The 23,933-nt window shown below is 42.7% G+C and overlaps 1 protein-coding gene across 1 annotated transcript in view; it reads right to left on the reverse strand.

The window, feature by feature from the left end:
* Window positions 1–677: 677 nt before the first annotated feature.
* LOC308150235 (non-structural maintenance of chromosomes element 4 homolog A-like) overlaps window positions 678–23,933 on the reverse strand; it is a gene marked incomplete at both ends in the record, with an annotated part of 46,835 nt that continues 23,579 nt past the window's right edge. Inside the window, 14 exons of the mRNA XM_080523087.1 lie at window positions 678–749; window positions 1,477–1,562; window positions 2,793–2,841; window positions 3,035–3,129; window positions 3,248–3,338; window positions 5,413–5,512; window positions 5,901–6,052; window positions 6,298–6,428; window positions 7,274–7,354; window positions 7,890–8,092; window positions 15,838–15,995; window positions 18,472–18,479; window positions 18,777–18,901; window positions 19,049–19,206. Coding sequence (XP_080379213.1) covers window positions 678–749; window positions 1,477–1,562; window positions 2,793–2,841; window positions 3,035–3,129; window positions 3,248–3,338; window positions 5,413–5,512; window positions 5,901–6,052; window positions 6,298–6,428; window positions 7,274–7,354; window positions 7,890–8,092; window positions 15,838–15,995; window positions 18,472–18,479; window positions 18,777–18,901; window positions 19,049–19,206 — 1,509 coding nt within the window. The remainder of the gene's footprint in view (window positions 750–1,476; window positions 1,563–2,792; window positions 2,842–3,034; window positions 3,130–3,247; window positions 3,339–5,412; window positions 5,513–5,900; window positions 6,053–6,297; window positions 6,429–7,273; window positions 7,355–7,889; window positions 8,093–15,837; window positions 15,996–18,471; window positions 18,480–18,776; window positions 18,902–19,048; window positions 19,207–23,933) is intronic.

Below are 23,933 nucleotides of genomic sequence, written 5' to 3' on the forward strand. Positions count from 1 at the left end.
CACTCCAGAACTAGTCTTACAAGGTTAACAAGTTCCCTCTTCACAAAAGGGTTTTCAGCTAAAGGAGGACCACAATTATTTATACCATGCTTTGAAATAGTGCCTAAAAATAGTCGGCACATAAAGCTGTGTACATGTTTATCAGATGTTGTTCACACTCTTTATATCTTGTCTCTGTCATGTTCCCCTTTACTTATATTGTTTGTTGTTCACTCCCTCATCTCCCCTTGTTTATGTTTTTTTGTCAAAACTCTGATCTTGTGATCTGATCTAAATTGAAACCCTCTGTTATAAGATGGCTTAAAAGAACTTACTCTGCATAAATTTTCATTAAAAATGAAAGTGTTGAAAAAAAAGTTCTGTGGAAAACAGCTGGCCACAGCACATAGTGAGAGGGCTGCCACACGGTACACGTTTATCATGAATGAAAAATAACAAACCGGCTAACCCTTTAAACTGAAACAAAAACCCGGAATTGCTAAACGTCAAACAACAGTCCAAACTTTACAAGTGGTATTAACTTCAAACAACAATAACGTCAAACAACAGTCCAAACTACAATAACTTCAAACAACAATAACGTCAAACAACAGTCCAAACTTTACAAGTGGTATTAAACAAATTAACATTTCCCCAAAAAGATTATTAACAGCTTCTGTTATAAAACAATTGATGCCTCAATCTGCCTGAGCCTGTGTGTTTGGAGCATGGATTAAGGGCTCAGTTATTTCAAAGGCGTCAATAAGTTCCTAGGAGACAGAAAACAACAAAGCATGAGATGACATCAAATAAAACAACCTTTTTACAATCAGCTGGTTGTCAAATGTGTGAACATAAATTATATTAACTTTTAACTAAGCATTAAAAAAGTCCTTTAAGTTATGAACAAAAATATGATGTTTGGTGTGTGAGATAGATGAGCTTAGTGAGTAAGATACAAAGGGTCTGATGGGTACAGAGCTAGAGTGATGGGTATAGAGCTAGAGTGATGAGTATAGAGCTAGAGTGATGGGTATAGAGCTAGAGTGATGGGTATAGAGCTAGAGTGATGAGTATAGAGCTAGAGTGATGGGTATAGAGCTAGAGTGATGGGTATAGAGCTAGAGTGGTGGGTATAGAACTAGAGTGATGAGTATAGAGCTAGAGTGATGAGTATAGAGCTAGAGTGATGAGCATAGAGCTAGAGTGATGGGTATAGAGCTAGAGGGATGAGTATAGAGCTAGAGTGATGAGTATAGAACTAGAGTGATGGGTATAGAGCTAGAGTGATGGGTATAGAGCTAGAGTGATGGGTATAGAGCTAGAGTGGTGGGTATAGAGCTAGAGTGGTGGGTATAGAGCTAGAGTGATGGGTATAGAGCTAGAGTGATGGGTATAGAGCTAGAGTGATGGGTATAGAGCTAGAGTGATGGGTATAGAGCTAGAGTGATGAGTATAGAGCTAGAGTGATGGGTATAGAGCTAGAGCATCCCTCACCCTCCAGCTCTTAGGGCTGATGTCGATGACACACTGCAGTCGGCTGGACGACCCTCCAGCCTCCACCTCCCCTTCCTCCACAGGAGCTGAATCACATGAAGCACTCACATTAATAATGACTAGGGGTGTAACGGATCACGGATAATCCGTGATCCGTTCGGATCGCCCTCCACGGTTCGGAACGCATGTGTACCGCGGATCAATAGCAAAATCGTTTTTTTTTTCTTTTCCTAACACCAGGGGAGCCACCCCTCCTAAATGTCGTTGTTTGGTACCTGTACTGTAGCAATGACAATAAAGACCATTCATTCATTCAAATGTAACCGGTAGAAAAACAATCATGTGCGCTTTATTCTCACTCTCTGCATGTGTACTGAGTTGACAACAACATTCATTCACTCATCTCTGTCCCAATTATATCACGTCATATCACCCGCTAAGCAGCCTGGGTGATTGTGTAAACACACAAAAAAAGTACTCTGTTACTTTGCAGCAGTGATGTTATATATATGTTGTTATATATATATGTTGTTATATATAGATGTTATATATATATATGTGATATATATATCAGTTTTGACATCTTGAATGTTGTTTTTTTGTTTCACACATTAAAAGTGGTGTTTTTACAGAATTCAAGGACATTTTTGTTTTTATTAAAAAATATATATGTTTTGTGTTGATCCGAAAAATGATCCGATCCGTGACTCAAAATCCGTGACACGATCCGATCCGTGAGTTAGGTGATCCGTTACACCCCTAATAATGACCCAGTATTATTGAATCACATGCACTCACATTAATAACGACCTGTTATTCCTGCAGAACAACCTGAGATAATTCTTGCAGATTAATGGGAAGGAAGAGGATTATTCTTGCGAAAACAAGGATAAAAACAACATCAAGAACAGGACTCGTAAACATGAAACCTCACAGATATTACTCCTACCAGGGCGGCTAATACAACCACAACACCTTGTGACGTTAGAATTATAAGGTTCTATCTCCATTTTTGTCAAAATTGAGTTTTTTACATAATCTGATCCATTAGGTGTTTACTAATGCCTGTGTGGTGTTATTTTTTAAATGTTGATTTTTTTTTGTTAGTAATTCATAAAATACAAAGGTTCCATCTCACAAAACATAATGGAATGTAAAAACTTTGACGCTCAATATCTCTGAACTACCCTAAACGGAGATAGACCTAGAACCTTATCATTCTAAGCTCACGACCTGCACACTCATTAAATTTACTCATTAAAGACTCATACACATGCGTACGGAAGGTGTGATGGGAAATGTAGTTTTTTTCTTACCGATACAAGGCAACTTGCCGTCATCCAGGTACATCCTTGCCAAACCATCCTAAGGAACACAAAATATAGGAATACAATAATTCTTCCATTGGCTATGTAATAGTAAATGTAAGAATCTTAAAGTTGTATCTCCCTATGTATATACAGTACTATCTGCATCTCATAAATGAGTAGCAGTGCTGCAGTGGTGGTTGCCCCCCCCATCGATTGATAACTATACCTATCAAACATAAGCCACTCACGTTGATCAGAAAAGATGTATGGAAAATGTTCTCCACTGTCCGCGAGAACGAGTTGGGATCGATCACAAACGCATAATATGAGATAGGTGATGTCGCTGTGAAGAGAGACACAACGGCTATCGATCTGATATACAATTATTAACTTAAATGTAAACATCAAGTCGATATATATAATACAATATAATATATATCAAAACAACAGTCAAAACTCACGGTCATCAGCAAAGCAGCTTCGCAAATATCCCAGGATCCTCTCTACCTCCTTCTCAGTTGCCTGCTGGTGGGATTCTTCAAAGTTCATCAACTGCAAGATAAAGTCAAGCAAACTACAGTTAAAAAACATGACCTATTTCCCCCATCTTGGACTCTGGGTGACCTCACTTAAAATGACAAACAAGTGTAAACATGTCGTCCTAATGATGTAGCGCCACACCGTGTGTGAATTGGTAACAATTAGGTATTCAAACGTATGACTAAAAAGCTACCAGAAAGTGTTGTGCTCCTTTGCTTTTTACAGAGTTGTTGTGTTTATTTGAAAGCGGTCCATAGATTTGAGGTAGGCGGAAAAGTTACCGTTGCTGGCCAAAAGATGGAGTCTGATATGTGATATATAACTAGTAGCACTAGTTATAGTGGTGCCAGGGTTTCCGTTAGAAAAAATTGCCGTCGGACATGTGTCCGGGAAGATTTCGATTTACCGGACAAACGTGAATTATTCCGGTCATCATATTAAAATATAATATAGCTGTTTGTCGCGGTGATTACTGTTGTGTAGCGGCCTATATATGCCATTTAATGTCTATTTCTCATCCGATACGATTAGATGCGAGCTATATAATATATAATAATATAACATGATTCGCATGCGCGCTATGCCATTATGTCCAGCGCTGAACGGGCGCCTCACTGGGAACTGAACAGACAGCATCGATCAATGAACGGACTCCACATTACGTTAACTGAAGTTTGTTAAATTGTTTGGGATTAATGTGAGTTTTCTATTTTCTCTTTCCAGTTTTACCCTTTTTTTTTAATCAATAAAACAATGTCATTTCTATAACCAGGTCTCGCTGGTTGGGAAGGCATTTCGTTTAGCTGCCTGTCAAATCATACTTAATCGGACTCGGGAGTATGACAATGAGGAGAACATAACTGTTTATTGAGAAACAATTGATAGGCAGGCTGGGGATACGTATATAAAGAAATACCACAATGTCTAGATGTATAACATTTTATTGAACAGTGCAAGCATGTAGGCTTCTGGCGTGACACGGCTAGCCTAATTTCCGTTCATATGCCTTTTATCAGATAAAATAAAATAGAATAAAACTCTTTGAAAATAAATAGGCTTTAAATTAACTTGCAATGCGTATAGGCTAATTTCCGTTCGATGTTACAGCCTAGACCTATGCCTTTTCTCAGATAGATAGGGGATAGCCCTGTAAGCTCATACGGGTCTGTATGTCGTCCTGAAGACCGGCTGTTAGATCATATCGCTGAAGTTTGTCTCCATCTTAGTGTAAATGTTGTCCGTTTCGTTTGTTATCCTTGTTATTGTGCGATAAAGTTAAGGCGCTCCGCTTCGGGACACCATTTTCAGCTGAGCACCAGCTCATAGCCTATAGGCTAACTAAAGGGGGCGGGTCCTTCTCTCTCGGGCAGTGTTGTGTGTGTGTATGAGTGTGTGTGTGTGTTTGGTGCTCAGCTGAAAATGGTGGTCCGAAGCCAATTTGAATACAAAATGTGAACTTTAGCGAATTGTATTCAAATTGTGCTTAGAGGGAATTATTTTCACCGGACATTATGTCCGACGAGTTTTCAATTTGTCGGACTTCAACACATTTTACCGGACAAAGACCGGTAATTACCGGTTAACGGAAACCCTGAGTGGTGCTATAAATAGATAGCACTAATGGTGGTCTAACAATGATACTCCACACTGTCTGGACTTGTACCTAGCTGCCTGAAGCTAAACGTTATTCCAACAGCAGTGGAGTTTAGCAGACAGGAAGATGTTAGCTCACGCATCATGTGACTTGGATGAGACGTAGACCCCCCCCCCTCTAAAAAATACATAAATTAGGTAACATCACTATCCTCCAAACACAAATCGTGAGCTTAGAATTATACGGTTCTATCTCCGTTTAGGGCAGTTCAGAGATATTGAGCGTCAAAGTTTTTACATTCCATTATGTTTTGTCAGATGGAACCTTTGTATTTTAACTCAAAAATGTCAACATTTTAAAAATAACACCACACAGGCATTAATAAACACCTAATGGATCAGATTATGTAAAAAAACTAAATTTGGACAAAAATGGAGATAGAACCTTATAATTCTAACGCCACGATATGTTGAGTGTGTGAAGTACAGAGACCTGCGTGGGCATGGTCCTCTCGGCTTCCTGGCCGGGCACCTTCCTCTGCCTCTCTACCCGTTGCCTTGGTGGAGGTGGCTCTGCCAGGAACGAGCCCAGCCTGGTAGATAACAGACACTGGGATTAATCAGAGATATACTCTCCATGCAAAAATACAGGGGAAAATCATCCAAGACGATAACAATGAGTTATTATTAGTCAACTTGATCAATTTCTTCCATGCACATAACGAGATGGAGTGGTGTGTGTGTACCCAAGTGCTGCAATAACGCAGGCGTCAAGGTTCACAATAATCCAAAACGTAGGTACTTTACTAGGAAACTCAGGTAAATACAGATACATACGACAGTGAAGGCTCAGGACTGAACATAGGGTGACAATTGAGTCAGGTTTATATGCTGGTCGGATAACAAGACACATGTTGGTCAGTACGGTAGACACCTTTGTCTCGATCCTCACAAAGAGGTGAAGGAGAAGGAGACACTCACATGTAGTGGAAGGTCGGGGCTGTCCTGAAGCAGCACTCTGCTCTCTTAGCCAACTTCTGCCAGGCATCAGCGGGTAGGTAGCCGCCGGTTGCGCCATCCGTCTCTGCTTCCTCCTCCTCATCCTCCAAACGATTCAGCCCCATGAAGGAGAGCTGGGTAATCCATCCAAAACACAAACAGTGTTTCAGCAATCAGACTTATACAAAGTCCTGAACAAGCAAATTTGACAAGACTTGTGACAACCATATCAATAGACATCCTGACATCTGGCTAGCTAAATGCAGATACAATGATATGGTCCCTGACAAAGATACTTTGCTTCTGGGAGATTACTAGAGATGATTTCTATCAGAGTAACTACTATCCTCATCCTCCACCACCTCCTACTCTGACTCACAAGGTTCTCAATGAAGGCATCCGGGTCAAAGGTAGATCCCCCAGCAAGCAGTTGGCTGGCCTTCTCTTTGCCAAGGTCTGTTGCTAGAACGAGGAGCTGGGAATCCAGCACTGCCTCCCGGGCCTGATTAACTGTGAGGGAAAACAAAGAGCGACGTCATTATTAAAGCAGGAGGGGAAATGGACTGTGAAAGGTGGTGGGAAGAGGCACTTTGCTTATACAGTTCATAGGTCCATATATATTTGGACACTGACAGAACGTCATAATTTTGGCTCTTTACACCACCACAATAGACTTGAAATGAAACAATCAAGATGTGCAGACGTTCAGCATTGATTGAGGCTAATCAGATGAACAGTGTAGGAATTTCAACAGTTTCTACATGTGACCCCCCTTTTTTTTATATAGTAGGTTAAACCCTGAACACCATGGATTGAATAGGTTGGAAAACCCTAAAACAAATAACACACAAAGCAAGGTGGGTAAACTATATTCACTAAGATAAAAAGGTTCAAACAGTTTACTTGCATTCACTGGACTAACATCACTGATGCCATCGTTGGTATTGTGTGGTTTAAATAAAGTTTAGTAAACCAAGATAGACGAGAGACGCACACAAATAAACAGGTGAAGTTGTTTCTTTGAACAGAAAAGATAATGCACATTATTTAGAAACTATAACCACAGCCCTGAGGTTACAATGTTTGACAATAGAAAACAGGCTTGAACAAAGCCACTTACTTCGCGACGATGGCATTTCATAATTCCAAGTGCAACTCCCAAAATAGATCTATCATGTACCGAACAGATGGGCTCACTAACATTGTTTACTTCTTCTTCATTCTGGTTTCTGCCTTTTCCATGGCGTAAAAGAGACCGTCGACAAAATACTTAGGGCGAAAATGAACTTCACAATTTTGGACTCCGGCCCATGCCTTATGCAGAAAGGTGAGAGAGAATATTTATCATAGCATACCTTCTTTAAAAAGTGTGTTGGCCTCCTCCAGAACCTCAGTGAGTTGGTTGTTGTTGGGTTTCAACATGTCCTCTCGGTTTTCTGTGAACAGATATAATCAATGGTCAAGCCAACTCAGTATCCCTGAAAGGTGTCAAAAATAGTTACACAAAGTGGGGGAAATATGGCAGTCCTAAACAAGACTATCATGCTTTATACAACAGTTAGTTCCGACCAAGTAATTTGATTGGACAAGAGGCATTCCATGAGTTGCGATATACAGTATAACAGCACTGGGACCTTTAACTATGTATCACTCCGCCGCACAGATGTTCTACTAAATGACCGTTAATTAGACTACATGTTTGTGTTCAGGTTACTAGGCAACCGTCCATTTGAAGTTCAGTTGCGGAACTATTTTTTGTTTATTTTTATGATTAAATAAACAAACAAATCATAATCTGTTGTCGCTTATTACTGTTAACTAATAAATCGCGCTGTAGAACTGTTGTATAAAAGCAATATCACACTCGAGGTCGTGCAGCGGCCTCGTACCTACGACCGAATCACAGCCGTGCTGATATTCAGTATAACACACTCCCTCTCGTGCGATATTGCTTAAGTGTCCTCCACTCACGTTGAACCGTGCTGATGAGGTCTCGGTACTTGCTCCGGATCTCACTCCTTCGAGCCGGGTCATCAACATCATCCGTACTGCATCCTGCCTCATCATCAACACCACCTGTGGCCGTGGACTCTTCACCTCTGTTTACTGCTCTCCGGCTCATCTTGGACGAATTAGGTGTTCTGTGGTCTTCTAACCTCTTTTCCTCTTCCAAACTGAGACGTGATGGGGGGGGGGGAACGTTTGGATTAGTAAAGAAGTGTAGCTAACCCTTCTGTGGTGGATGTTGGATTAAGAATGCCACGGTGATTCACTTAGACAGATATATATATATATATATATATATATATATATTGTAAATCGATTTGCATGAAGGCTTCGGTTAAATGTAAAAAAAACAACATTAAATTAAATCAAGTATCGAACAGGCAACCTTCAGACCTCTAGCTGGCTGCCTTAACCCCTGCGCCAAACACACCACTGTGATGATGGCAATGCAAGTTGATAGACATACCTTTATTTATTTATCTATTTATTTATCTATCGATCTATCGATCTATCACACTTTCAAAATATCAAGTTATCTACCACACAATCAAACTAGAGAGAAAAAAATATTGGAGAAATTGTGGAAGCAAGGCAAGCATTACTGATTGCATTTGCTGTAATTTAAGGGTCTGGAAAGTAAACATTAAATGGTTCCAAATGTATTTTGTGTCCAGGAAAAATGTTAACACATAATAAACTATGAAAATAATCTTCTAGTTAGGCTCTACTTCCTGGTCAGACAGTTCTGAGGCTGTGTGGGCGTGGCCTTTGCACGCTTGACTGGCAGCTCCCTTCCAAGCCAGCTTGCTGCCTTATCATACATGACATTCATCTGTTAAGGCCGGTTTAGGCTTCTGCGTCGAATTTACGTGCGGCTACGCCGTAGACTACGCGAGGGCTATCCAAGTTTATAGTTCGACGTTGGTCCGCGCTGCAATTACACCGTCACATCGCTAGGTGGCAGTGTGTTTTCAGCCCCTGTGCTGTGCCTCTTCCGGTTAGGAACTCAACGGAGCTCAAAGCTCAAAGCGGCATAATAGCGATCTTTTTGTTGGTATGCTTGTTGTAAATAAAAGTTCTATGATGCATTGAAATGACATTAAACTAAGATAATACGATGGTTATAATAATTTTTCAAATCTTTATTAATAAGTAATTACAGAAAAGGTGAATGACATTTCTGTCATGACTTCCGCATTTTGGGCGACGAGAGAGTCGAGACTTGTCTGAATCATGTGCTACCAAGCGGACCAATCACAGAGCTTACGGTTACGTGCGCTCTGACGCGTGGTTAGATTTTTTGAGAGGAGCACTCAACATTTAGGTAGTTACATCTCAACATGTAGGTAGTTACATCTCAACATTTAGGTAGTTACATCTCAACATGTAGGTAGTTACATCTCAACATTTAGGTAGTTACATCTGAACATTTAGGTAGTTACATCTGAACATTTAGGTAGTTACATCTCAACATTTAGGTAGTTACATCTGAACATTTAGGTAGTTACATCTGAACATTTAGGTAGTTACATCTCAACATTTAGGTAGTTACATCTCAACATGTAGGTAGTTACATCCACTCTGGCCATACTATCCCCATGGGGACGAGTTGAGAGTTCTAAATCCGTTGTTAAGCAAAATAGGGGGACATTTTAAACTGTTCGAAATATCCCAAATAATGCGAAATAGTGTACATTTACCTGTTAATTAATGTTATCCTTACACTTCCTGCAGAAAACTGTTTTCTTCATACAAACAAACAATACCGTATAAGCAGTAAGCATTTAATTTGCATATTTAAACATAATATTTCAGAAAACTTGTAATACAAAAAATGTTAGTCTTAATGCAAGTGATTAACTGGTTAAGTTTCATGGTGATATCTATTAGTTAAATGTTTTATCCTATTAACTGGCTGTGTTGCGCCTGGCACAAAAACCCACATTTTCGACCCCTGAATTTATATTAATTCAATTCCAATAAATATTAAGACTTTTAATATGTTATTTGGTTGTCCCTAGGGATCACAAAAAAACTTGCATGATTACGATTGCAATTTCCCCTGGGTTAAACCACAGATTGACTGGACTAGGAGGGGGGTTGGTAGCGGGGAAAGGCCGGATGAGCTGTTATGTGGCGAGCGTGACGCGGCGGGGGGTAGCAAAAAAACACCCCCCCCTTATAGCGAGAGGCCCTTTCCCGTTTTCGTGATTTCGGCCTCCCGTAGAGAACGAACGGGCTCGGGAGAGAGAGTCACGTGAGTGTGGACGTCCCGGTGCGCGGTCGCGAAGCTACGGAGGCCGAAATCACGAAAACGGGAGAGAGAGTCACGGGCCCGCGAGCGTCGACGTTTCGTGCGGTTTCACCGACGAAACTGCGGGGTTTTCCTAAATCCCGGCTTCACAGAGTGCAAATACGAGTGATTCTTCCGGTAAACACGATAAAAGAGACCAAGTCTCAGGCCAAGGTCTTTTGGCAAAATGGCGCCGTCTCATGGGAGCCGCGTGGCGAGATACAAGATGGCGCCGTAGCATCACAAGCTATGCTAACAAACTATGATCATCCGTATCTAGTCATCTCAGTCGAGATGTTCAACAATATATTTTAAAAGGGATGTAAGTTAGTGTACTTTCTCTCTCTCATCAAAAACTATAAAACAGTCATGTTGAGCTACCTCTCTCCAATTCTCTCCAATTCGACTAGTCCACCTGGGACTCAATCTGTGTAATGGAAGTCTCTCTGGCCTCTTTCACACCGGCAGTTCCGAACGCCGGTTCGCGTTCGCGTACCGAAACCTCTGAACGTTGGCGATGTCTGGCGAATGATACACTGGTATGAACGCGGGCTCGTTCGCCAGACAGCGCCAACGTTCAGTGTACCCAATCTCTTCTCTTCTTCTTCTCTCTTCACAATAAGTAAGACCTTAGAGTCACTTTCTTCTAACAGAGATACAGTACCGAGTAAGAGAACACATCCTACAGCCCACTGAAGCTAGCAGAGGAACAGCAGTAAGCATAGAGGTTAGAGAGGCTCACCGGCAAGCGCAAGGTAGCTGGTTTGGAAGAATATCTTCTCTTCTCTTCTCTTCTCTTCTCTTCTCTTCTCTTCTCTTCTCTTCTCTTCTCTTCTCTTCTCTTCTCTTCTCTTCTCTTCTCTTCTCTTCTCTTCTCTTCTCTTCTCTTCTCTTCTCTTCTCTTCTCTTCTCTTCTCTTCTCTTCTCTTCTCTTCTCTTCTCTTCTCTTCTCTTCTCTTCTCTTCTCTTCTCTTCTCTTCTCTTCTCTTCTCTTCTCTTCTCTTCTCTTCTCTTCTCTTCTCTTCTCTTCTCCTCTTCTTCTCTTCTTCTCTCTTCCAGCAGTTGGATTGGTTTGGTTTTCAGTGGAAATCTTGGGGAAGGTCATATTTGTTGCTGTTAATCAAGGTCATGGTATGACCGAATTTTTTATTTTTATTTTATTATTTTTGTGTAGTAGGAGTATAAATAATGATGTTAGATACGTTTTGGAGTTGTCAGAAAAAGCGGATTTTTAAAATCCTGGTGCATCATGGGAAATGCAAAAGTAATTTGAGTATATCCAGAGTTCTGTAATAGTTATATGCATTAGGATAATTTCCAAAAATTGTAAAAATTATGCCGATTCTAACCCTGTGTTTTGTTGTTGTAAAATTCGTTGCGTTTTTTGTGTTAAAGCTAACCCACGACATTAAAATTAGTAATATCCATGATTTGATACATTTTTTAAATTGTTAGTAGTAATTGTATTAAGGAGAAATGATGCCGATTCTAATGTAGTTATTCTTTTTCGTCAAACTTGTTGCGTTTTCGTTCAGGAGCTGAATTACTGTACGCTTCTGTACGCTTCTATACGTTTCTATGCGCTTCTCTACGCTTCTGTACGCTTCTGTTGCTAACAAACTATGATCATCCGTATCTAGTCATCTCAGTCGAGATGTTCAACAATATATTTTAAAAGGGATGTAAGTTAGTGTACTTTCTCTCTCTCATCAAAAACTATAAAACAGTCATGTTGAGCTACCTCTCTCCAATTCTCTCCAATTCGACTAGTCCACCTGGGACTCAATCTGTGTAATGGAAGTCTCTCTGGCCTCTTTCACACCGGCAGTTCCGAACGCCGGTTCGCGTTCGCGTACCGAAACCTCTGAACGTTGGCGATGTCTGGCGAATGATACACTGGTATGAACGCGGGCTCGTTCGCCAGACAGCGCCAACGTTCAGTGTACCCAATCTCTTCTCTTCTTCTTCTCTCTTCACAATAAGTAAGACCTTAGAGTCACTTTCTTCTAACAGAGATACAGTACCGAGTAAGAGAACACATCCTACAGCCCACTGAAGCTAGCAGAGGAACAGCAGTAAGCATAGAGGTTAGAGAGGCTCACCGGCAAGCGCAAGGTAGCTGGTTTGGAAGAATATCTTCTCTTCTCTTCTCTTCTCTTCTCTTCTCTTCTCTTCTCTTCTCTTCTCTTCTCTTCTCTTCTCTTCTCTTCTCTTCTCTTCTCTTCTCTTCTCTTCTCTTCTCTTCTCTTCTCTTCTCTTCTCTTCTCTTCTCTTCTCTTCTCTTCTCTTCTCTTCTCTTCTCTTCTCTTCTCTTCTCCTCTTCTTCTCTTCTTCTCTCTTCCAGCAGTTGGATTGGTTTGGTTTTCAGTGGAAATCTTGGGGAAGGTCATATTTGTTGCTGTTAATCAAGGTCATGGTATGACCGAATTTTTTATTTTTATTTTATTATTTTTGTGTAGTAGGAGTATAAATAATGATGTTAGATACGTTTTGGAGTTGTCAGAAAAAGCGGATTTTTAAAATCCTGGTGCATCATGGGAAATGCAAAAGTAATTTGAGTATATCCAGAGTTCTGTAATAGTTATATGCATTAGGATAATTTCCAAAAATTGTAAAAATTATGCCGATTCTAACCCTGTGTTTTGTTGTTGTAAAATTCGTTGCGTTTTTTGTGTTAAAGCTAACCCACGACATTAAAATTAGTAATATCCATGATTTGATACATTTTTTAAATTGTTAGTAGTAATTGTATTAAGGAGAAATGATGCCGATTCTAATGTAGTTATTCTTTTTCGTCAAACTTGTTGCGTTTTCGTTCAGGAGCTGAATTACTGTACGCTTCTGTACGCTTCTATACGTTTCTATGCGCTTCTCTACGCTTCTGTACGCTTCTGTACGCTTCTCTACGCCTCTATACGTTTCTATCTTTTTAATATATATGCCTTTGAATTACTAAATAATTAAATGATGATTATATAATACCCTAAATAACTAATATCCTAAATTAGGATTAAGGTTAGGGTTAGGGTTAGGTTGAGGGACTATTATCTATCACCTATGTTGGTCTAAGAGATTACCGGTAACCAGGAATCACCTGACCAAATGGCTGGCTGCCCGAAGTGTTAGTGGGGGTTAGGGTTAGGGTTAGGGTTAGGGTAAGGGTTAGGGTTAGGGTTAGGTTAGGGTTAGGGTTAGGGTTAGGTTTCTGGCAAAGAGCTCCAACTGTAAGATACCATGTGCAGGTTGACCAGTTTCTTTAGGCCAACCACGTATGATGCAGAGGGAGAAGCACTCCACTACACACAAATAGTACCGTGCTGATGTTCAACTGGTAGTGCTACATTGTTTTTGTCCATCTTGGTGGGTCTGACGTCTCGGAGCACCGGTAGCTCGGAAGTAGGGGAAGGTACACGCGTACCTATTCTCCACGTCCTGATTGGTCAGCTGTCAGAAAGGCGCTTGACATCACACAGCGCCTTTCTGAAAAGTTAAAAGGCAGCTGCGCTTTTCTCACGCTTTTTAAAAGGCGGCCGCTTTTTCCCTTTTCCCATAGGGTTGTATGTAAAAAGGCGCTGAAGGCCACGCTTTTTTCTTTAAAAATAAGTCAAGTGTGAACACCCCCTAATAAACTCTTTCACGTTGCGTTCAGCCAATCACTCAACCCGTTAGTTTGTTGTTTGTAAATATTACATAAAGGCCAATGATTGGTGCTTACGTCACTGTCACTACTGTAAATACATTTGATTTGACTTGTCACTCATTTCTGGCGCTAAAATTATTTTCAACTAGCTCAACTAGCTTCCTAATTAGCTGCCTAGTGTCTGATTTGATGTGAAAATGTCCAAAAGACAGTTGAGCCTTTTTCAGGCATTTGGGAGAGGGAAGAAAAAAAAATGCGAAGAGAGCAACACCAGCGAAGGCGCCAGCAGCAGTCAGCTACACGGTGACGAGCCCCCTACGGTAGCTAGCTGTGTAGCTAGACCGAGCCCCGAGGACACACAGCAGCAGAGGTATGAGGTTGTATGTGCTGGCTCTGAAGATGACATTGGCTGTGTCATTGGTGAACTGAAAACGACATCAGACTCTGTAAAACTGAAAATGTTACAGACGAGATTCAAGCCTCCCAGAGGTTGGATACCCCCAAGTAGGGTAATATGTGGGAAGCAACGGAAAATACCGGAGGAGTTTTTTGATGAGAGCATTTACCCCACTCTGCGTTACAGTAAAAGCGTTGATGGCGTTTTTTGTGTAGCTTGCATGCTTTTCTCATCAGGAGACATGATTCTGAGAACGAAGCCACTTACTGACTGGAGTAATGCAAAGAAAATAGTTTCAAGACACTTGTCAACTCCAGCTCACATTAGTGCCCAACTGCGAGCAGGTGAATTTGTTGATGTTGCTTCGGGAAAGAGCCGGTCTATCTATTCCAAATTAGATCGCTCACACCAACAAGCAGTAGAGCACAATAAACATGGACTGAAAGCAGTCATCGATCTAATTGCTGTTTGCGGACAGCAAAATATACCCATTCGAGGCCACACTGATGAGCGAAGTAATTTCCAGGCGCTTCTGAAATACCGTGCTGAAGGAGATGAGAATCTGAAAGAATATTTCGAAAATGGTAACGCAAAGTACTTTAGTCATCAAATCCAGAACGAGTTGATTGAACTATGTGGGAAACAGATTCAAGACAAAATTCTCAACAAATGCAGGGATGCCAAGTGGTTCACCTTATTGGCTGATGAGACTGCTGATATAAGCAACGTTGAACAAGTAGCTCTTGTAGTAAGATACGTGGACTGTTTTGATTGCAGCTACTCTGTGCGAGAGGATTTTTGGGGATTTTTTTCTACTGCTGACACAACAGGCGAGACCTTGACCCAACTTCTGTTAAACCGATTAAGAGAACTGGATCTGGATCCTGCTCGTATGGTTGGACAGGGGTATGACGGCGCTGGGATTGTCAGTGGGAAGGTGCGAGGCGTTCAGGCGCGCATCAGAGTACAGTACCCTGCTGCCGTCTATGTGCACTGTAGAAATCAAGCGCTAAACCTAGCGATTGTGCACTCAACGAAAATCCCTGTGGTCCGCAATACTCTGCAAACAAGTCAAGAGATAGTAACCTTCATCACAGCCTCCCCAAAGCGCTTACAGTGCTTACTGAGCAACAGTAACAGCAAAAAACGCCTCCAAAAGTTCTCTGATACCCGCTGGTCTCAGCATGATATGTGCCTGTCTACTATAATCGAAAACTACGAGGACGTGTTAACCACACTGGCTGAGCTGAAAACAGACACTGACGCCAAATGCAGCTCCACAGCATCCTCCCTCACTCGGGCCATGGAGACCTTTGAATTCATCGTCTGTCTAATCATTACTCAGGAGCTTCTTCACTGCCTGACACCGCTGAGTAATGGCTTACAGAATCCAAAATGCGAGCTACCTATGGCCGCTCAAATGGCCACAGATCCCACAGCTGCCACCAGAGAGCAGAGAGAAAGGGAGAGAGAGGGTGGACAAGGTATGAGTGAGTGCCTGAAAGGTGATGTCTGTTGTGGTGGAGGTGGTGGTAGGGTGAAGATGATGGCGGTGGTGAAGAAGGAGGTGTGTGTGTTTTACCTGTCGAAGGTGACACCCTTGCCCACCAGCAGCAGTGGAGTGTGTGCTGTTGGGGCAGCTGTTGTAATGCACCTCCAGGAAGACAGGGGGCTCCTCTGAGCCTTTAGGACACACTTAGGAACGCCCCCGTTTTCTGCTCCTCGATCCACTCCAGAGGCCTGGGAGAGGGGCGTTACAAGTTTGCTCACACACACAAAGGTTGGTCAACACACACACACACACACACACACACAAACAGAGACGCGTACACACACACACTCACACCTTTTATGGACGGTGACCCAGCCATGACACCACCCTCCAACCCCAACACCCTCCAGCCAGCCATGACACCACCACCCTCCAACCAGCCACAACACCACCACCACCCTCCACCCAGCCACAACACCACCAACCTCCACCCTAAAACACTAAACCCTCCACCCAGCCATGACACCACCACCCTCCACCCAGCCATGACACCACCCTCCACCCTAACACACTCAACCCTTCACCCAACGACCTAGCCATAACACAACCACCCTCCAACCCAAACACCCTCCACCCAGCCATGACACCACCACCCTCCACCCAGCCATGACACCACCACCCTCCACCCAGCCACAACAACACCACCACCCTCCACCCTAACACACTCCACCCAGCCATAACACCACCCTCCAACCCCACCACCCTTGACCCAGCCATGACACCATCACCCTCCAACCCCAACACCCTCCACCCAGCAATGACACTACCACCCTCCACCCAGCCACGACTCCACCAATCCTAAATAAAATGATTTATTGCCTTCGCTAAAAGTATATTTATTTACAAGTGTTTACAAATATTAGACACCACCACCCTCCCCCCAGCCACGAAACCACAACCCTCCACCTAACCACAACGCCACCACCCTCAATCCATCCATCCACCCAGCCATAACACCACCACCCTCCACCCAGCCACAACACCTCCACCCAGCCACAACAACACCACCACCCTCCCCCCAGCCACAAAACCACAACCCTCCACCTAACCACAACGCCACCACCCTCAATCCATCCATCCATCCAGCCACAACACCACCAACCTCCACCCAGCCACAACACTACCACCCTCCACCCAGCCACAACATCACCATCCTCCACCCATTCACAACCACAACACCACCACCCTCAACACCACCACCCTCCAACCCCACCACCCTCGACCTAGCCATGACACCACCACCCTCCAACCCCAACACCCAGCACCCTCCACCAAGCCATGACACCACCACCCTCCACCCAACCATGACAACACCACACTCCACCCAGCAATGACACTACCACCCTCCACCCAGCCACAACACCACCAATCCTAAATAAAAGGCTTTATTGCCTTCGCGAAAAGTATATTTACAAGTGTTTACAAATATTAGACACCACCACCCTCCCCCCAGCCACGAAACCACAACCCTCCACCCAACCACAATGCCACCACCTTCCATCCACCCAGCCACAACACCACCACCCTCCACCCAGCCAGCCACAAAACCACCACCCTCCACCCAGCCACAACACCACCACCCTCCAGCCACAACACCACCACCCTCCACCCAGCCACAACACCACCCTCCCCTCAGCCACAACACCACCACCCTCCCCTCAGCCACGAAACCACCATCCTCCCCTCAGCCACGAAACCACCATCCTCCCCTCAGCCACGAAACCACCATCCTCCCCTCAGCCACGAAACCACCATCCTCCCCTCAGCCACGAAACCACCACCACCCTCCATCCATCCACCCAACCAACCTCCACCCTGCCACAACATCACCACCCTCCACCCAGCCACAACATCACCAACCTCCACCCAGCCATGACACCACCCTCTTACAAGTGTTTACAAATATTACTGACAACAGTCATATAACATTAACAATGACACAAAAACAACTGGGGATTAACAAAGGGTAGGAGAAGGGTAGGAGAAGGACCATGCGAACGGTGTCACAACAAAACACAGCCCTATTCTTCCCTACACCTCTGACCTACCTATATCACATACTAACTAACCTACCCGGAACCTAAACTACCTGCTACAGAACTACGGGGCGTGACACCCGCTCGCGTCTTACCTAATGTTTTTAGACAGCGGTTATCTACGTGATGTAATGTACACCCCAAGGTATCTTACCTAGCCCTTCTCCCGTGGGGAAGAAAAGAGAAAACAGGGGTCCATCAACACACTAATGAATGAATGAATGAATGAATGAATGAATGGACTTTATTGTCATTGCTACAGTACAGGTACCAAACAACGAAATTTAGGAGGGGTGGCTCCCCTGGTGTTAGGAAAGAAAAAAAAAAAAAACTTTTAGAAAAAAAAAATCACAAGAAGGGAGGAGCTGGTTTACATAAATAAAGGCTATAAACCCACAGCTATGAACAAAAGAAACAATTTCTGGTAACAGATTATAAACAAACTAGTCAAACAAAACACCACCCCTTCCCTCTCTCGCTACACATGACAAAACACACATTAAGTAGGAGATGATCTTCTGGGTTTGGATGACCGGGGATGACAGCTGATTGAACACAGGTGAGGGCTGACGAGATAACGATGATGGACAGGACCCAATAACCAACAGGGGAGGAACCACATGCACACCACTTCACCTAGGGGGAGACAGACAGAATTAAAACAAAAACAGACACAGGACATAATACAATACATACAACACTTGCATACATACAGACACCACCTCCACTTACATACATACACCTCCTCCACTTACATACATACAGACACCACCTCCACTTACATACATACACCTCCTCCGCAGACATGCAGACATGCACACAGACATACAGACAGACATACAGTCATACAGACACCTCCTCCACTTGCATACATACACACACTCACACACTACAAAATCGAATACTCTGTCCAACTGGAGTCCACAAGCTCACCGCTGACGTTGATAGGGAGGTTCAGGGCTGCTGCCGTGACGATGGACGCACAAACAGTGGCGGCAGCTCCCATGTCAGCCCTCATGGCGTCCATCCCCGAGGGCGGTTTCAGAGAGATCCCACAGCTGCCACCAGAGAGCAGAGAGAAAGGGAGAGAGAGGGTGGACAAGGTATGAGTGAGTGCCTGAAAGGTGATGTCTGTCTGTTTTGGTGGAGGTGGTGGTAGGGTGTAGATGATGGCGGTTGTGAAGAAGGAGGTGTGTGTGTTTTACCTGTCGAAGGTGACACCCTTGCCCACCAGCAGCAGTGGAGTGTGTGCTGTTGGGGCAGCTGTTGTAATGCACCTCCAGGAAGACAGGGGGCTCCTCTGAGCCTTTAGGACACACTTAGGAACGCCCCAGTTTTCTGCTCCTCGATCCACTCCAGAGGCCTGGGAGAGGGGCGTTACAAGTCTGCACACACACACAAAGGTTGGTCAACACACACACACACACACACACACACACACATACTTGTTTATGCTACATTGTGGGACAATATGACTAGGACCTCCCGTGTGGGGACACCCCTTTCTAGACACCGTACAGCACTGAGAAAAATCAGGCATGATCAGAAAAAATTCAGGAACCAGAATCTCACTTCAAATTAGCAATATTCAATACTTTTTTCAAGACATGACTTCTACCACCCATGTGGGGAGTCTCAGGTTGCTATCTTTCTGGGGACACCATAACACACTTTCAGATATTACAATCTTTCTGGGGACACCATAACACACTTTCAGATATTACTATCTTTCCGGGGACACCATAACACACTTTCAGATGTTACCATCTTTCTGGGGACACCATAACACACTTTCAGATGTTACCATCTTTCTGGGGAACACCTTAACACACTTTCAGATGTTACCATCTTTCTGGGGAACACCTTAACACACTTTGGTTGAATCCCAAATGGAGCCCTTATCCAAGCCCTGAACCCTTGAAGACTTTGGGTGCGTTTGTTTAATCTCCCGGGAGCGCACTCGGGTTGACATAGTGAGTTATTGTCACTATGTTATTGTTGTTATTGTTGTTATTGTCACTATAATTGTATAGTTATTGTTAACTCGGGTTACAGCTTAGCATGTAACTCAGTACTCTAGTTAGCACTGATACAGCTTAGCATATAACTCAGTACAGTAGTTAGCACTGATACAGCTTAGCATGTAACTCAGTACTCTAGTTAGCACTGATACAGCTTAGCATGTAACTCAATACTCTAGTTAGCACTGATACAGCTTAGCATGTAACTCAGTACTCTAGTTAGCACTGATACAGCTTAGCATGTAACTCAGTACTCTAGTTAGCACTGATACAGCTTAGCATGTAACTCAGTACTCTAGTTAGCACTGATACAGCTTAGCATGTAACTCAGTACTCTAGTTAGCACTGATACAGCTTAGCATGCAACTCAGTACTCTAGTTAGCACTGATACAGCTTAGCATGTAACTCAGTACTCTAGTTAGCACTGATACAGCTTAGCATGTAACTCAATACTCTCTAGCCCAATGTATCACCAAACAGCGCTCAATTTAGTCACTCACTATTCGCCTCCCCCTCCCCCACACAGCACCTTCCACAGCTAGCAGCACACTCAGGCCTCAGCCGTTCATTTAACATTGCCGACCTCCTGAACTTTAGGCTCACTTTTGGGACACTTCCTATGTAGCCAGGTGAACAGAAAAAGACACACACCATCAGGCTTTCAGCCAAAAGTGATTTCAAGTCTCTAGCCCAATGTATCACCAAACAGCGCTCAATTTAGTCACTCACTATTCGCCTCCCCCTCCCCCACACAGCACCTTCCACAGCTAGCAGCACACTCAGGCCTCAGCCGTTCATTTAACATTGCCGACCTCCTGAACTTTAGTCTCTAGCCCAATGTATCACCAAACAGCGCTCAATTTAGTCACTCACTATTCGCCTCCCCCTCCCCCACACAGCACCTTCCACAGCTAGCAGCACACTCAGGCCTCAGCCGTTCATTTAACATTGCCGACCTCCTGAACTTTAGTCTCTAGCCCAATGTATCACCAAACAGCGCTCAATTATATGCTCAATATATTTTAACAGTGAAAAAACAGGAAATACAGATAAAAAAAATAAAAAAAACACAATAGTATGTTATTAGAATGATATAAACTTAAAATAAAATCAGTCTACTGTTAATAAAACTACTGCTGCAGATTTCTGTTGGTCTGTTTCTCAGACTGAATTGGTGCCATACTGCTTGGCCCTCTGAAAGGTCACAGCCAGGTCAGCTGCAGGTTGGGGCGGGGGAGGGGAGACATCACCAGAATACCTCTGTGTCATTGGCTGCTATAGGCATAAAAGGAGAGAAACTCATCTTCCCCTGACCTCAACCCTATTGAGAACCTTTGGAGCATCCTCAAGCAAAAATATATATGAGGGTGGGAGGCAGTTCACATCAAAACAGCAGCTCTGGGAGGCTATTCTGGCATCCTGCAAAGAAATTCAAGCAGAAACTGTCCAAAAACTCACAAGTTCAATGGATGCAAGAATTGTGAAGGTGATATCAAAGAAGGGGTCCTATGTTAACATGTAACTTGACCTGTTACAGTTTTTCTCAGTCGCTTTGGTGCATTTCTCACATCACTATTAACATTTGCACAACAGTTAGTGCATTTCTCAGAACAATTAGTACAAACTGCAAAACCTAGGTGTTAACCTGCAAAAGCGTGTCACTTGCTCAAAATGGATAGTTCATTCCTCAAAAGCAAGTATTCATGTCAATGAAAGTGTCAGTGTCATCAAAATGAAAAGTCCTGACACCATTGTTTATGAACAAGATAGTCAAATGGCTTTGTCATGTTTTCATTATGACAGTTCACTCTGTAAGTGTTTTCCAATGCAAAAAAGTCAGATCTTGGTGACACTACCTGAAAATGCTCAAGACAGTACTATACACTATTTGCACAGCCATTTGAAATCTACAGTGGGTTACACATTACTGTATTTAGTGAGGTAAATGAGTACAAGACGCTGAATAGTTATGTTTCACATTTTTACTGCATATGCTCTTTGCAATTCTAATTTGTTCACAGCATTGTGCAAAAGAAAAATACAAACTTGTTTACCACAAACATAAGAAACACCCTTTGGGTAGAGCTGTGCACAACTGTAAACAATATTGCAGTACATATTGGAACTGAATTGGAACATCCAACATACTGTAAATCATTCATTGACATCCAGACGTCTGTCTGGCCACATATTTTCATCGACATCACAGCGAATATCATCCCTGGTAATGCAGCGAGGAAAGTATCTCCCTGAGTGGCGAATCCACCCTCTGCTAGCAAGGCCATTTGGGTATGTGGATGCCGGTCATATACCTTCCACCTCCAGGCAGAGAAAAACTCCTCTATTGGATTCAGGAATGGGGAGTAGGGAGGGAGATATTCCACCAGCATCCTTTCATGTGCTGCAAACCACTGTCTGACCAGATCTGAGTGGTGAAAACGCACATTATCCCATACAACAACATACTTGTTCAGATGGTCTCCATTTAGACCCCTCTCATTCTCAGGGATTATGTCCCTGTAAAGAGTGTCTAAAAAAGTCAGCAGATGTTGTGTTGTGTGGACCAAGGCAGGGTATATGGGTGAGGACGCCGTTTTCTGAGACGGCTGCACACATTGTAATATTCCCTCCTCGTTGGCCTGGGACATCAATGGTTGCTCTCTGTCCAATGTGATTTCTGCCACGCCTTCTACCTTTTGCCAGATTAACGCCTCATCAACGTATATGAATGTGTGCAGCGGTTCCCTGGCCTCCAGCTCCAGTACACACTTTATCCCAGAATAGAGAGAGAGAAAAAAACTCATTTTGGACAACATATTGTACAGTATGAATTGTCATGTAAGTGTACTGCATGGCACTACACAAAGTAACCAGTTTACAGCACTGGACATTAGAGTATGCATAGAACACATAAATGTTTTACCTGTACATACTGGTGACGGATCTCCTTCACTCTGTCGCTGTTCCGTTCAAATGGCACATTGTACAATTGTTTCATGCGCATTTCATTTCTCCTGAGCAGTCAATTGTAGCGATTGAAACGGATTCAATATTCCCAAAGATATTGTCATCCTCTATAACAGCGCTTTGTATCTCTCTCAACCTTATGGCATTGTTTGCAATCACCATTGCACAAATGGCTTCCTCTTGTTGTGGAGTAAAAAGGGGCCCTTTTCCACCTCTGCAAGGTTGTCTTGCCTTGTCTTGTCTATGTGGTGCAGAGTAAAATTACAGTAATGTACAGTAAACATGAGATATACGGCGTTAACCCATATTACTGTAGTGAACAATAACAGAGAGAAATTGTTCAATTTGGGAGACATTTTCAGGAAAAATGATAAAGAAATGTATACAATTTGCTTGACAGATTTTGACAACTTGTTCAACATTTTTGGATGTAATGACTCAAGCAAAGAAATGAGGACTATTAGTTTTATAGGGAATGACTATTAAGCATCCAAAAGTATAGTTCATTTTGACTGACATGACATAAGCAAATGATAATGTTATAAAACAGCAGAGAATTGTATGACAGCAATTGATGCATGTCCAAAAGCATTTGCAATTTGTTTGAAGGAATGAGAAACTGCTACTATGATGTGCACAAATGACTAAATGTTGTGGAGGTTGAACTAACAGTTATGAGAATTTCAATTCTGATCAGAGAAATGCACCAAAGCAATTGAGAAAAACTGTAAGATGTTTTTGTTTGAAATAGCTTTTGATTTCAGTAAATATGACCTCCTAATATGACCTCCTAACCCTAAATTCATCACAATTGTTTGTTCTTTACAACCTATAAAATGTTTTGAAACTCTGTTGTGCATAATAATTTGGAACAGTGCATTTTGAGTTTTTTATAAAAAAAAAAAATACTGTTATCATTGGGAGGTTTGTTCAATAACATTTGAAGTATACTCTAACGGTTGATGACTTGAAAATTATACTGATTGTCATTTGCATCAACTATTTAGGAAAATCAGATAAAAATATAATTTGCATAATAATTTGGAACGAGGTGTATAACCTTTTCGAGAGGGAACTGTGCTCAGTATAGTTTTAACAATA

This window comes from Nansenia antarctica (assembly GCF_963989245.1).
Source record: "Nansenia antarctica genome assembly, chromosome: 2".
In the NCBI taxonomy this organism is placed as follows: Eukaryota; Metazoa; Chordata; class Actinopteri; order Argentiniformes; family Microstomatidae; genus Nansenia; species Nansenia antarctica.